Source organism: Fulmarus glacialis, unplaced genomic scaffold (genome assembly GCF_000690835.1).
Source record: "Fulmarus glacialis isolate BGI_N327 unplaced genomic scaffold, ASM69083v1 scaffold4997, whole genome shotgun sequence".
NCBI classification, from domain to species: domain Eukaryota; kingdom Metazoa; phylum Chordata; class Aves; order Procellariiformes; family Procellariidae; genus Fulmarus; species Fulmarus glacialis.
The window spans coordinates 23,133-37,060 of NW_009221257.1; the positions used below are offsets into that span (position 1 = coordinate 23,133).

The 13,928-nt window shown below is 35.7% G+C and overlaps 1 protein-coding gene across 1 annotated transcript in view; it reads right to left on the reverse strand.

Annotated features, from left to right (window-relative positions):
* Positions 1 to 11,812, reverse strand: part of LOC104079124 (tyrosine-protein kinase Fer-like) — a gene marked incomplete at both ends in the record, with an annotated part of 21,328 nt that extends 9,516 nt beyond the window's left edge. The window contains 3 exons of the mRNA XM_009581035.1: positions 6,883 to 6,977; positions 8,594 to 8,709; positions 11,756 to 11,812. Coding sequence (XP_009579330.1) covers positions 6,883 to 6,977; positions 8,594 to 8,709; positions 11,756 to 11,812 — 268 coding nt within the window. The remainder of the gene's footprint in view (positions 1 to 6,882; positions 6,978 to 8,593; positions 8,710 to 11,755) is intronic.
* Positions 11,813 to 13,928: the final 2,116 nt, after the last annotated feature.

Consider the following 13,928-nt stretch of genomic DNA (forward strand, 5'->3'; position numbering starts at 1 on the left):
GGTGAAGACTGAGGCAAAAAAGTCATTGAGTACCTCCACCTTCTCCATATCCCGGGTAACCAGGTCTCCCATTTCCTTCTGGAGAGGGCCCACAATTTCCCTAGTCTTCCTTTTATCACCAATGTACCTATAGAAGCTTTTCCTGTTGCCCTTGACATCCCTGGCCAGATTTAATTCTATCAGAGCTTTAGCTTTCCTAACCTGATCCCTGGCTGCTTGAACAATCTCTCTGTATTCCTCCCAGGTTACCTGTCCTTGCTTCCACCCTCTGTAGGCTTCCTTTTCGTACAACATATCAACAAATAAATTATACATACCACATTCTCAGCACCCAGACTTTGGTTATAAATGGGCTTGTTGGCTTCAGTGCAACTAACAGCAGAAATACATGGAGTCAGCTGTGATTTGGTGCTATAGCCTGAAGTATCACTACATCCAGAAAACACGAGTAATTCCACAAAAGTCAGTTAAGATTTAGTAGGTTGTACCAGCTCTACCTCAGCACCAGCTATACTGGATCTGTAGGTATGTCTCCAGTTTATGCCGTGTAGCCCTCTTTTCCAACAAAGACCAAAAAGACGGCTTGCTAGGTCAGGCAGAATACTGGGCTTTGCAAATGCTTCTGACCTAATATGCTGCGTGGCAGTAAAAAGTGCTGTAACACGCAGAAAGTAGCAATGGAGCCACCTTAATTTCAGAAGAGATGTAGTGAGCAAGCCAAGCTGGACCAAAGCCATGTGCAGGTAGGATAGCATGAACAGGGTGCAGAAGTAATCCCAGAGCTTGGGTTAAGAATGGCTTATCAGATCCTGCTACAGGCACTATAGAAATGGCTATGCTCTTTCTGAACGTGCCTGGGAGCCAGGGTAGCTGAAATCAAGCAGTGTTGCACCTGAACTAATAAAACCTGTCACCTTTGAATTGTTTATGCATCAATAGCATAGGCAATTTGCAACCCAAATGATTCAGTACAAATCTGAACAGGTTACCTTATCCAATTGCAAATATCGATGTTACGACCTTGCTGAACTCCACCTTGAAAGCTAGCTATGTATGTCTAGATATAAGCTGAACATATATAGTTGAAACCTAATTCAGACAACCTTCCCGTACTATCAGATTAGTGGATGTTTTCATAGCTGTTTATATGTACAAGCGTAGCTCAACCTGTTTCCAGCTGCAAGCGTTCAGCAAATCTACTCTAATGTATGTCAGCGTGAGTCTAACTAAAACAAGGAACACAAACTCTACATCCAGTTTTTGCAACCACGTATCTATTAACAAATAGAAATTCTGTGGTGGTATCAGGAATGCACACTAGTATTCCAGAGAAATGTCGACAATGCATTTAGTATTAGAGTGAAAAATGTCCAGAAATGCCCATTGGGGAGGGGGTGTCGGAATCACACTCAGAGCAGATCACTGATAGAATAGACTAAATAAGGCCTATGGCCACAGTATGGATTTGGAGACAAGAAGCAACTCCTGGAAAACTGTTCAGAACTGTATGAGGAAAGGAGATCTAGTTTTCGTAATATAACATAACATATAATATAATCATAATGTATTGTATTATCATAACATATATGCTAAGGAAGCTAAATTAAGACTCAACAGACAAGCCAGATTCTTGAATTGCCTATTTTTGAAAGCCTGACTTAGCAAAAAGAAAATTCTTTCAAAATATTTCTGGGGATGTAATTTTAACTATGTTGATTATAAAAATATTTAAATATATAGAAACCTGAAAGAGAAAGCAGGCTATCAGCTTGTCATTAAACAGTCCAACAGCTGAAAGGAGTAGGTCTCAAAAAATGTGACTACAAGCTTCCTTCTACTTCCTTGAATCAACCGTTGGAACTTATAAAGATGTTTGCATCTACTATCAATTAGACAAATCCTTCCAGAGAGAGCTGGTGCAGGTGTGATGACGGTGCTTAATCTGACAACCTGTGCAAACTCTTTTTCCTGGAGGGACAGAGGCGCCTTTGAAGGTTCTACAAGATAAACTGTTGACATAGTTGCATGAAGTGGTAACTGCACCACAAGTTTACACATCTATCTTCCAAATGCAGTTCACAAACATGCAAAATTCCTACCTCTAAATTAAATTCTCCTTTCAGGGCAAGCTAAAATTCAAGTAAATTGAAATGAACATAAAAAGGAGAAGAAAGAATTTTGTGGCTTGAGATTACTTTTGCATCTTACAGATCACATTTGATTTTGATTTGTTTTTCCCCTAATCCTAGGGAGAGAAAAAAATATTCAAAGTTTAAAGGGACTCCTGCAATTTGTTTTTGATTACATGGGAGACTGCATAATAAATTAAAAGCAGATGAAAACAGAGTTAAGTGATCCTGAGTGTTTCAGTGAATTAAGATCCCTTATTCTCAAAGCAGAAATACCATAATAAGGTCCATGATCACTAAGACAGAAGTTGCGACCAGGAAGATAATAGTGAGGAAGGGTGAAAGAGAAGGGTATTCTAGTTTCTTCTCTTCCTGTTTGGTTTTTTTTTTCATGAAAAGATGCTGAGTTCACTCTGAAAGGAGAAAAGAACAGGAAGCAGGTTTTGTCAACCCCTTCACCATTTTTCTGATAATCTTCTCTACACCCCATCAAAATCCAGTATCCATTTGTCTCAGGTTATCAGTCTGGACTCTGGCCAGCTTACAGATAATGCTAGCAGTATTCCAGGCAGTCTCTCTGATCATCATCTAAATTTGCTATAACTGAGCTGTTATGAAAATTCCTTATGCCCTGTGCAGCCATAAGAGACGCTGGCAAATTGTTCTTTTCCTGTTCTGAATATGAAATCAGCTTCTCATAATTACTTCCCTTGCTTCAGTTTTAAGGTCAACAATGCAGGATAAAACACAAAAAACCCACTGGGGAAACAGGCACAGAGCAAAGAAAAAAGAATAAATTAACCTAGAAAATATGAGTAAACCGGTCAATTTTTTAGATTGATGTGGCATCACAAAAAAGTTACGTGCTTTCTTATACAATACTATAAACCATACTTTTACACAAAGTTCTGCTGTTCCTCATATTGGAAACCATCCCTGACAAAGGCTTATCTACATTAGACAATTCCTGCATTGAAGGCTACAGACTGCATTCACAGTCTCAAATATGCAGCAACCCTCACTGAACAATTTTAAGACTAGTATCCCACCTTTACTACATAACTTTTCAGTCAGGTTAGCCATGTCCATATGACAATACAAACTCAAGGCTCTATACTAACATCAAGCGTTTGGCAAATCTCAACATAGGAGGTTTCTTTTCCGGAAATTCATTAGCAATTCTCACTTTAATTTCTTCTGTCTTTCTTAGGATAAACTGAGTACTTAAAACGTATCACAGCAGATTACTAAAAAGTTACTATATTAAGTTATGAAATAATGCAGTATTCGTATTTTTAAATCAGAAGCTATCAGAAAAAAACTCCATCAAATACCACCTTTGCAAAAATCTTACCAAACCACCTTAGCCAACACTTCATTATAAAGCAGTAAGAAAAAAAGGAAGAATATTACAAAGAAAATAACTTATAGCAACCTATATGATTATCAGAGTTCTTCATAATACTAACAGGTTCCAATAGTCTAATTTTTCTAAGCAGAATTTTTAAAAGGTATGAAAACCCTGGGCAATATACATCAACTTGAGAGTGGTACTCTGCTTTTCCTGGAGCTGATCTGAATAATTTCTACTCCTTCAACGCAGGATTTAAAATTCACTGCATGATATTGCAATTACTGTAAGATTTATTTCACTGTATTATAAAATAAAACATGCCTTTTTGGCATGGAGTTCTCATTAGCTATGTGCTAACACAGCATCTGAAATCTGCTCTTGGGCACTGGAGACAGAAGAAGGAACTGGCATTCAAATTTCTCTATTCAGTAGCCTCACAGGAGTCAGAATCAGTAGGGAGACTTTACCGACTGTATTCTCTCCAGGTATTGCTGCAAGGTAAAGCTCGGGGTCATAAACCAACTTTACAGGCTCCTTATCTTAACAGCTTGCTATTAAAACAGTCCTCCACTGGATGCATCCCACTTACTGTGCATACGCTATGCAGATGATCAGCAAATGCTCAACAACTTAGATGGTGTGGCTCACTGTGCAGAGAACTCTACAAGAAATTACACAGATTCTGGATCTCGCATCATGTGCTCTCTGGCTCAAGACACACACCATGTGCCCAGGGAGCTGAGGTTACTTGAGTCTCTGTATCTAGAAACCAGCACATCTGACTTATCGCATGAGTGCAGAGGGCAAGCGTATATATGTTGTTCAGGCCCATCCTAAATTAAGAGTCCAAGTAGAATGTGAAGAGTAGAAGCTAGCAATATGAAATCGGAAAATATGAGCAAAGGTAAGTGCACAGCAAAAGAGAAATAAAAGTCCAACTTCTATTAGAAACACAAAATGCATGCAAAAATCCGGATATCAATGCATGGGTGTTGCGCTCCTCAAATTTTCTTTCTTTAACAGTCTTAAATTTTCACACTGGTAACTACAGGTGTTATAAAGAAAGAGTCATAACTACCAAACAAGAAGAGGAAATCTCTATGAGCAGTTCTCCATTAACAAATGTTGTAATGCAAAGATCATTTCAAAATACAGTTGTTTTCTCAGTTCTTAGTCTACTAAAAAATTCACAGAAAAAAACTATGCCACTGTAAAATTCAGGTTAATTTTTATTACGCGGTATTTGAGAAGTCACACAGCAACTTCAGTGTTGGGCCCTTGTAAGGATCTGGGCAGTAGTTCTTTTTAGTTAATATTTCAATGTCATTTTGGTAAAAAAGAATAAAATTAATTATTTGCAAAATGCTTTAAAGGTTATTACAAATGTATTCATTATGCAATCACAAATCAACATTTTAAAACCATCTGCTTTGCTAAACTGCTTTTTCACAGCAGCTAGTTAGCATAACTTCAGCCTGCAAACAAGATTTTTCTAGAGATCTCTGTCAACTTACAAATACATAAAATGTTGTTGTGTTTAATCCGGCAGGCAGCAAAACACCACAGAGCCACTCACTCACTCCCCCCCCCCCACAGTGGGATGCGGGAGGGCATCAAAAAGAAGAGTAAAATTCATGGATTGAGATAAAAACAGTTTAATAGAACAGAAAAGGAAGGGAAAATAGTAATAATAATGATAGAATATACAGAATCAGTGATGCACAATGCAATTGTTCACCACTTGCCGAACAATGCCATCGCTATTTCCTGGACCACGCCTCTTATTTATATACCGAGCATGACGTCATATGGTATGGAATAGCCCGTTGGCCAGCTGGGCCAGCTGTCCCGGCTATGCTCCCTCCCAGCCTCTTGTGCACTTGTCAGAGCATAGGAAGCTGCAAAGTCCTTGACTACAGGGTATTTAGCAACAACTAAAACCATCAGTGTGTCATCAACATTCTTCTCATACTAAATCCAAAACACAGCACGGGGAAGAAATTTAACTCTATCCCAGCCGAAACCACAACAAATGTTTATAAGAAAAAAATATTAAGGCCTCATTGACTCAATTTCAGTGGCTATATTGGCAATTTTGGGAAAGTGAGGGAAGAAGAGGGAGAACAATTCGCTTGGGATTTCAAAAATAATTTTTTTTTTTGGTAACTCTCATCATAAACTCCTGAATGGCAGTTTTAAGTCACATCTCTCCTATACATGTAACTTTCCATGTACATATGAAGGAGATTGTTGCTACTACATGCATTTTAGCTTCTGTTTTTATATGACAGGTAATATTTTAATTAGTTTATTTTTTTATCACAATTAGAAGAATAGCTTTTAGAAAGCAATAATAAATCTAAATTATACAATAAAAAAATACTGTCCTATACAAACTAGAAGCACATACCTCCCAAATAACGTTCCTTAGAATACTGATTGGGGGTTTCTTATTAGTTTCTTAAAAGATCAGGATTTATTTTTATCTTCAGAGATGTCTGGAGAAGCTGATTAGCAAAGTATGCCTTAAAACCCAAGACACTGCTTTTAGTCTCCATTTTAATAAAGTTAATCACACGTACAAATATAATAATCTAATATAATCTAATTGAATAAAGGCAGAAAATTCCAATAGGTTAAAGATTCCATGAGTGCTCTTGTACTAAAGCCAGTACTCAAGAATTATAAACAATCTAAGTCTTCATGAATGAAATGGTTCTTAAAACAGCTTGCTGTATAATTTTGAAGATAAATCCAGTGATACATAAAACAAATACAGTGTTGCATATTAAGCAGTACTAGAGGCTACCAAGCCCACACATTTTCCAGCTGCTGAGAAAATCAACAAAGAGGTAAAACTGCCCAAAAGTTGTTATCATCCCAACAATTTGAAATTCTCTCCAGGCATTGCTGAATAACATGAACTCAAGATTCCAAAAATAAATCAAGAGCAACCCATAAACTGAACAGTATGTTTTGGCAAAGACAAAACTCTCATATTACGAAAGATGATCCAAATCTGAGTTATTAAAATTGAAACATTATCCAGCCATGAAATTTATTTAAATACAAGCATCTTAGCATTCACTATATAACTCCATTGTTAAAGGAAGTACCATGTAATATCTTGTCAGGAGGAAAATGAAGATAGAGCTGAGATACCTTTCAGCTAATTCTGTTGTCTTGAATGGCTACAGAAAAACTCACAACAGATTTGTGAAGCTCACTCCACTCCCAAGCTAGTAGAACCTGCTACTTCCAAAGATTCGCAACACAGGTGACTTTTGAAATCAGCCATAAGAATGCAGATAAAGACAAATAGAAAACAATACATTTTCCATTATGGAAACAATACCTATGAAAATATGCTGGGAAAAAAAAAAAAAGGGAAAAAATTACCTGGAACAAGTTCCATAACAATATAAATAGGTTGTCGTTGTGTGCAAACTCCTATAAGTTTTACAATATTAGGATGATCATACTGTTTGAGTATTCTGCAAAACACACAGTAAGTTTATTACATTAATAAACTTCATTGTACAAACTGATTAAATAATATAGGAAAATATCTTAAACCCCTAATGTTATTTTAATGGCACATGTCATTACTGTTATCATAAAGAAAAAAAAAATCAATGTAACAGATCAGTCATCATTCCATTTGAAACAGAGGGCATACTGACTCGCTAATAAATCAAGATTGAACACTGTATTATTCTTATTGTAATTTTACCATTTGTCTACATAACATTTGTCTGTATAACTGAAAAATGGCTTGACAGGCTTGCAGTTTCTCAAGAACCCTTGTACTTAAATAGCATTTCAGTGGTGGATCAGAAGCTGAGCTACCTCAAAAAAGCATGCACAGCATGCCTCTACACTTTCCTGCTGCACTTTTCAAATGCACACTCATTCCAATTTTACTTTAGAAACTAATTAATACAACAAGTTTTAAAAGAATATAAGGACAGCAATTTTAATTTTGGGAATTAAACAGAAACATTTACATCTTCTTACACAATACTTTAATAAGAACATTTGCAGCTTAAAACAGCATGCTATGATTTGTAAGTGAAATGAAGGGCAAGGAAGAATTCTACAGAGACCTTGTAACTTAAATGTTTCTTCTACTATTTGCTGACTTAAAGCACGTCCTCTTTTTCCCTTTTTCCCTAGGATCAAGACTAAAATACTAACCTATCTGGTACATACATATTTAGTGAGAAATAACACATTTCATTTTTTTTCAGACTAACACTGCTCCATTAGTGCCAGGCTGCTTAACAAATGAAACATCTCTGCAGTTGCCAAGTTATGAGCTGTTTAAAATTATTCAATAGATACAGTGGCTGATGTTCATTCTCTAAATGTAGATAGTATCTTTTACTTTTCCGTATTGATCATACTAGTTTGGGAGTAAAAACGAAAACATATGAAGCTTCATAGCAAGAGGGAACTAATTAATCTAAACAATTGTGAAATTATCTCAATACACCCCTCTATCCTGAGGTCTCAGAACCTACCTATCTACATCAGCCTATATTCATAATACTTAGCATATTGTGGCATGAATGTCATTTGAAAAATAAGTATGCAATCACGTGCTGCCTGACACAGCATAAAATATCTCTACTGGAATGAACTGTTCTTACAGAGAAAATTACTAAATGGGGTCTATACAGTAACCTAGCCACTTCTGATCAGCTCTATTAGTCATGCATGTAAGGTAGGATTTATGATGGGTATAATCACATTTAAATTAACAGCATCTTCCAGTCTTCTTATCCCAATCCTCATGGCACATCTCACAAGAAGTTCTAAATGGAAGCACTTATAATAACAAAATTGTGTTTTATAGGCACAGCGTGCTTTACCAAAGAGGTAGTTTCAGCAAGTGCAGATGCTACTGCATTCACACATTAAAAATGCCTATGTTTAGTTACCAGGGCAACAGTTGTGGAATGTACTGAAGGAAAGAAAAAAAGGAAGCAGTTTTAATACTGCTTCTTTGAATTTTTCTGAAGGTCGGATTTTGTAAACCCATCTAGTAATAGAATTTGAAAAAAAACCCACAACAAGTATATATTTCAATTAAATTTAGAGAACCTACCTGGCTTCTGACAGAAATTTTATTTTCAATTCCTGAGGAAGATCTTCTTTACAAGTTTTTACAGCAACAGGAGTTTTATCTTTTAATGTTCCCTTATACACCTCACCAAAATTACCCTGAAATCAGGGGAAAGAAAAAAAATCATTCTAAGTAAACAAAATCTTCACAAATCTCCAGAAAAATAACGCAGACAGCTAATGTAACTCATATGGAACTTTGAAATGTGTTTATGAAATGAGTTTTTCTTCCAGTATCTGCCCCTAACACAATGCAGTTCACATAGACATAGTACCTCTATTATATGGACATAGCGTATGAGTTCTACTATGACCTTGTTGGCAAGAGAAAAAAATACATTAATTGTGTAATTTTCTTATAAAACCTCTTAGTAACTTCTAAAGCCAACGCTGATAGTAGTACTTTTTTTCTCAATCTCACTCCTGCACTCTTTCATTTTCACACTACTGTATTTTATCAATAGTTTTTAACTTGCAATCTGTAAGAGACCAAAAGACGATCTGTGAAACTAGGACAAAACACATCAAAATAACATAAACATTCTCACATATACAAGAAAGAAAAAACGCAAAGTAAGAAAAATGAAAACACTGTATATTAATTGTGATTGTAAATTTAAAACCACTGCAAAAAAATGTATTGCCATGTCTGCCCTGAAAAAGTTACATGATCCACAATTTTTTTAAAAGCTAAGCTCAGCACTGCTCTATATAGGCAAGTATGTAAAGCGTCACATTTGGACAAGACTTTAGAAAGTAGATCCTTTTATAATAAGATTTTTTAGGTCTTCAACAATATACCCCCCAGGGTAAGTTTTTTAATTTTTTAGCTTTCATAGAAGAAAACTGAAATAATAAAGACCACAGAATAATCTCCATCAGATGTATTTTTTACTTAAATAAAAACAAAAGGAAAATTAATTAGGGGACAAATTGAAGGAAGAAGGAAATTGTGCAGTATATAACAAAACACTGGTATCAATGAAAAAACCCAAGAGAAGAAAAAAAACCAAAACTGAACGTCTCATACTTTTAGTTAAGTTTTGTATTTCCCAAAGAATAAATACAACTCAATTTTAAATCTACATCTGACAAATTTCCACGATTCCACTTCTGTGTCCTGGTATCCGGGGCTGCATGTAACTTCAAGAAACAGCAAAACTCTGCTGAAAATGTTTTCCTTTCTTTCCTGAGTGGTGAAGATTTCTTTACATCATGAATTTGAATACTGTATTGCCAAAGGAAGAAGACAGAAAACGAAAAAAAGAAATTCACAGATGGAAAACAGTACCGCACTGCTTGTAATAAGGAAAGAAATTTAGGCCTAAACACAGGTTTCCAGTATTATTTTATATATCCTAGGATAAGAAAGATATAGCTGGCAAGCAAAGCATAGGATCTATGACAGCAATCTGCCCTTCTAAAATAGCCAGGACACTACCTCTAATATCTAAACTGGCAGGAGGTGCCCAAAGGTAGGAAGCTGAGTCACTCCCAACACACTTTCCCTCTAGCCTTCTGGTCAGAACTATTTAACAGTGAAAGCTGAACCCACCTTAAGGACTACTTAAGTATTGAAAATGCTTTTTTTCTTTATTTAAAATATTTAATTATCATTATATATATGATTTTTAATATAACATGTTCCTTTCATATAACTTTCATTTTGTGGGGTATTATAGAACTAATACTGAGTAAATAAACAGACTATTCACTCCTGAGGTGAAGGAAAATCTTTGTCTTTTCTAAAGTTTGCATCCTCTTATGCATTAAGCTTTCATGATTTTCCTCCTCATCTTTTCCAGGCCACTTAAGATTTTATAGAGCCTCAGATTTCTCACTTCCATGGTGAACAGCTGTAGTTTATATATCATTTTCTCGTACGGATGCTGATGGTCCTGTCATTCTTATCTTTTCTAGTTTGACTATATCTTTTTAGAGATGGATGCATAACAGATTCATACTGTGTTCCAAGAAAGTTTTTATCCTGTTCTGTATTTTTTAAAGAACATATCCTTCTATAAACACTTTTAAGCACTGACTTGTCTTTATTGAATGTTAAAAATGCTTTGTGCCAAAAACATGCAATGCACATGTAAATTTAGTTTACTAAATCTATCAATTTTCAGATTGCTTTAACTGTCTTTACTCATCAAGACTAATTCATACTTATTTTTTAGTAAGACAAAGCTTTTTTAATGCCTGAAACAACTTTATTTTTCTCCCTTGATACCATTCTGTTTAAGAATGTGAAGCTGTCATAGTACCTGCATTTTATGCAGATACAGCTCTGTCTACCGGCAGATAATACTCTCTGTCATCTTAGCTACCAAAGAGATTTTATCCTGGGTAACAGAATTTTCTGACAGTATTTAATTCCCCCATTTCTTGAACAGTTTATAAATTATTTTAGTGTGTATCATAGTAAGAAGGCAATTATTGCTTTCATTTATCTCTTCCTCATTTAAGCCTATTTTTCAGTTTTTGGGAAATCTTTTGGAACATAGTGTCCTGAGCGGCACCTGCAACTGTCTTTGAAGGGGTGAAAGTGCTAAAAATCTAAGTAAGGTACAGGGCTTACCTGATTTTAAAGACTTATAGCTCCTAAGCAGAATTTGTGATATAAACCACACTATAAAAGAATTAATTTAATACATATGCCATTGTGAAGTTACCTAACATTCAATAAATCATACAAAACCAACGAACACTTGTTTTAACAAATATTGATTTAATAATCTTATTATATCAAATTTTATACATAAATACATAAATTTTATACATAAACACATAAATCTGTTTATTTATGTTTTTATTTATATTTTGCAACAACATATTCTGTAACACTACACAAAGTAAAACAGCCACATCATGCTTTATAGAAATCTAGTTAGCTTAAAAGCCTTCCAAAAGAGAAAAATATGTATGCTAGTTAAACACTTTCAGCACACACATTATATCATTTACCAGTAAATGTGATTTACATTTGTTTAAAGCACAATGCTGTCCTGTGTATTAAAGTAAAAGAACTGATAGAATAATTGCATACCACAGTAATTTAAAAGATAAGGCAAATAGGAAATGTATAGGCTTAATGATTAATATATGCTTATTTAAATGTTATTTAGCTCACTTGATTACTTACTTTGCCCAGTAATTCTCCCAGCGTGACATCTTCATGATTGAGAACCCATTTCTTATCCTACGGAAAGAAAAGGAAAGAAGAATTTTCAGTCTGTAAAAATATGTAACATACAGTTTCTGTAAGATACATTTCAGTAGAAATGGAGCTAAAGAAGCACTATATTCAGACCACTCAATCAAAAGCATGCCAGGAAGTTATAAATCTAAGTGTTTATAAAACAGAGTTTAAAAAACTTGCTATACCATAAAATATTGAAATATACGATATAGCAAATTTCTATCAGAAGACTAAGCCTACAACGTGACAGTAGGTATGTAGATAGAGCACTATGCACATTTTCACAGAAGCTCTGGAAATGATATCTAGCGCCCTGTTTTTAACAACTACTTGAATCAAAATCAGATAAGAAAACTTCATTTTAGTATATGAAATAAATTATTGCTAGAATCAAAAAAACATTTTTCTCCTCAGCATACATGAAAAAAAGAACTCATTTTTCTACTTATTAGCAAGACACATATTTGTCTCTCTTCTGTCTTCTGTGGTAGTTGAAATATTACAGGCAACTACTTGAAAAGAAAACATAACAAATGCCAGTTAAAGTATCTGTTCAGTGTTGATGACCAACACTGCAAATACTCTGCAACAGCCTAAAGACGTATCAAAAACAATTATAAACTTCTTGCCACACAGACATATTTTAAAAATACTTAGCTAAAGTGTTCAGAGTAGGATATTTTAAGTCTAACCCATATTTACTATTTTTCTATTTTATTTCTCTGTTAGCACCTCATCTACTTATCACCTTACAAACACTATTACTGATCCTCATGTCCTAAGCATTCTTTATTACTAATGAAAAAGGCAAATATCTAAACAAGCATATGCCAACTCATTAAATCATTTCTCATTAAAGCCCACAGAAAACCAAGCCAAACATGCTGGCTTTGAAATACACCTAATATATCAGATTACCAGGTTTTCTGGACTACGGAGGACCTGTAGTGATCCTGACCAGAAGACTGTCGTGCATCGAAGTGTTAGTGATCCACACAACAGCTATCCGGAGTGAGCCCAGGCTTGTGCTGTGCTGCACAACTCCCTTGGCCATGGGATGAACTCATTGCAACAGAGCCCGCAGGCAGCTCCCACTGGGTACCAGCAATTACGCCACCTGCGTGGCTTTGCCTTTATCTACAAGTGCTCCACGAAGTTCTCACATGAATGTCCTTTCTGTTTGCCAGCAGAAATAATGAACAGAGCTATTTCCTTGTAAGAAAGTCCTGTTACAGCTTAAATGACCAAAATGTGAGAATCTGTGCTACAGTAAGAACTGCCCAGCATCCTGCACATGGATCAGTGGCCCATTCATTGCTACACCACCTGGGGCTCCCACCGTCTAAAGGGATGCAAGATTGTCTATACTATTCTCTCCTTATAGTGTTAGCTCTAATAGATAGTATTTTAAATGATACCTTACAGACTCTGAGTGCCTTTCTTACTAGGATCATAACAGCACCTCCTGATGCAAAACAGGATCTTTCCAATGTGTATAAATACCTGATGGCAGGGAATGAAGAAAAGGGAGCCAGACTCCTCTCAGTGACAGGACAAGAGGCAATGGACACAAATTAGAAAACACAAAATTCATTCTGAACATGAAGAAACACGTTTTTAGTGTGAGAGTGGTCAAACACCAGAACAGGTTACCCAGAATGATTTGGGAGTCTTCATCTGTGGGAGTCTTCAAAACCCAACTGGAAACAGCCCTGGGAAACCCACGTAGTTGAACCTGCCTGAGTAGGGGGGTTAGACTAGAGAATTCCAAGAATACCCTTCCAACCTAAATGAGCCTGTGATTCAAAGACACAGAAAAACTTTCTGTATGTAGAACCACAGAATAGTTTGGGTTGGAAGGGACCTTTAAAGATCATCTAGTCCAACGCCTCTGCCATGGGCAGGGACATTTTTCACTAAATCAGGTTGCTCAAAGCCTAATCCAACTTGACCGTGAACACTTCCACTGATGGGGCACCCACAACTTCTTTGGGCAACCTGCTTCAGTGTCTCACCACCCTCATGATAATAAATTTCTTCCTTGTATCCAATCTAAACCTACCCTAATTCAGTTTAAAACTGTTTCCCCTTGTCATAGAATCATAGAATCATTAAG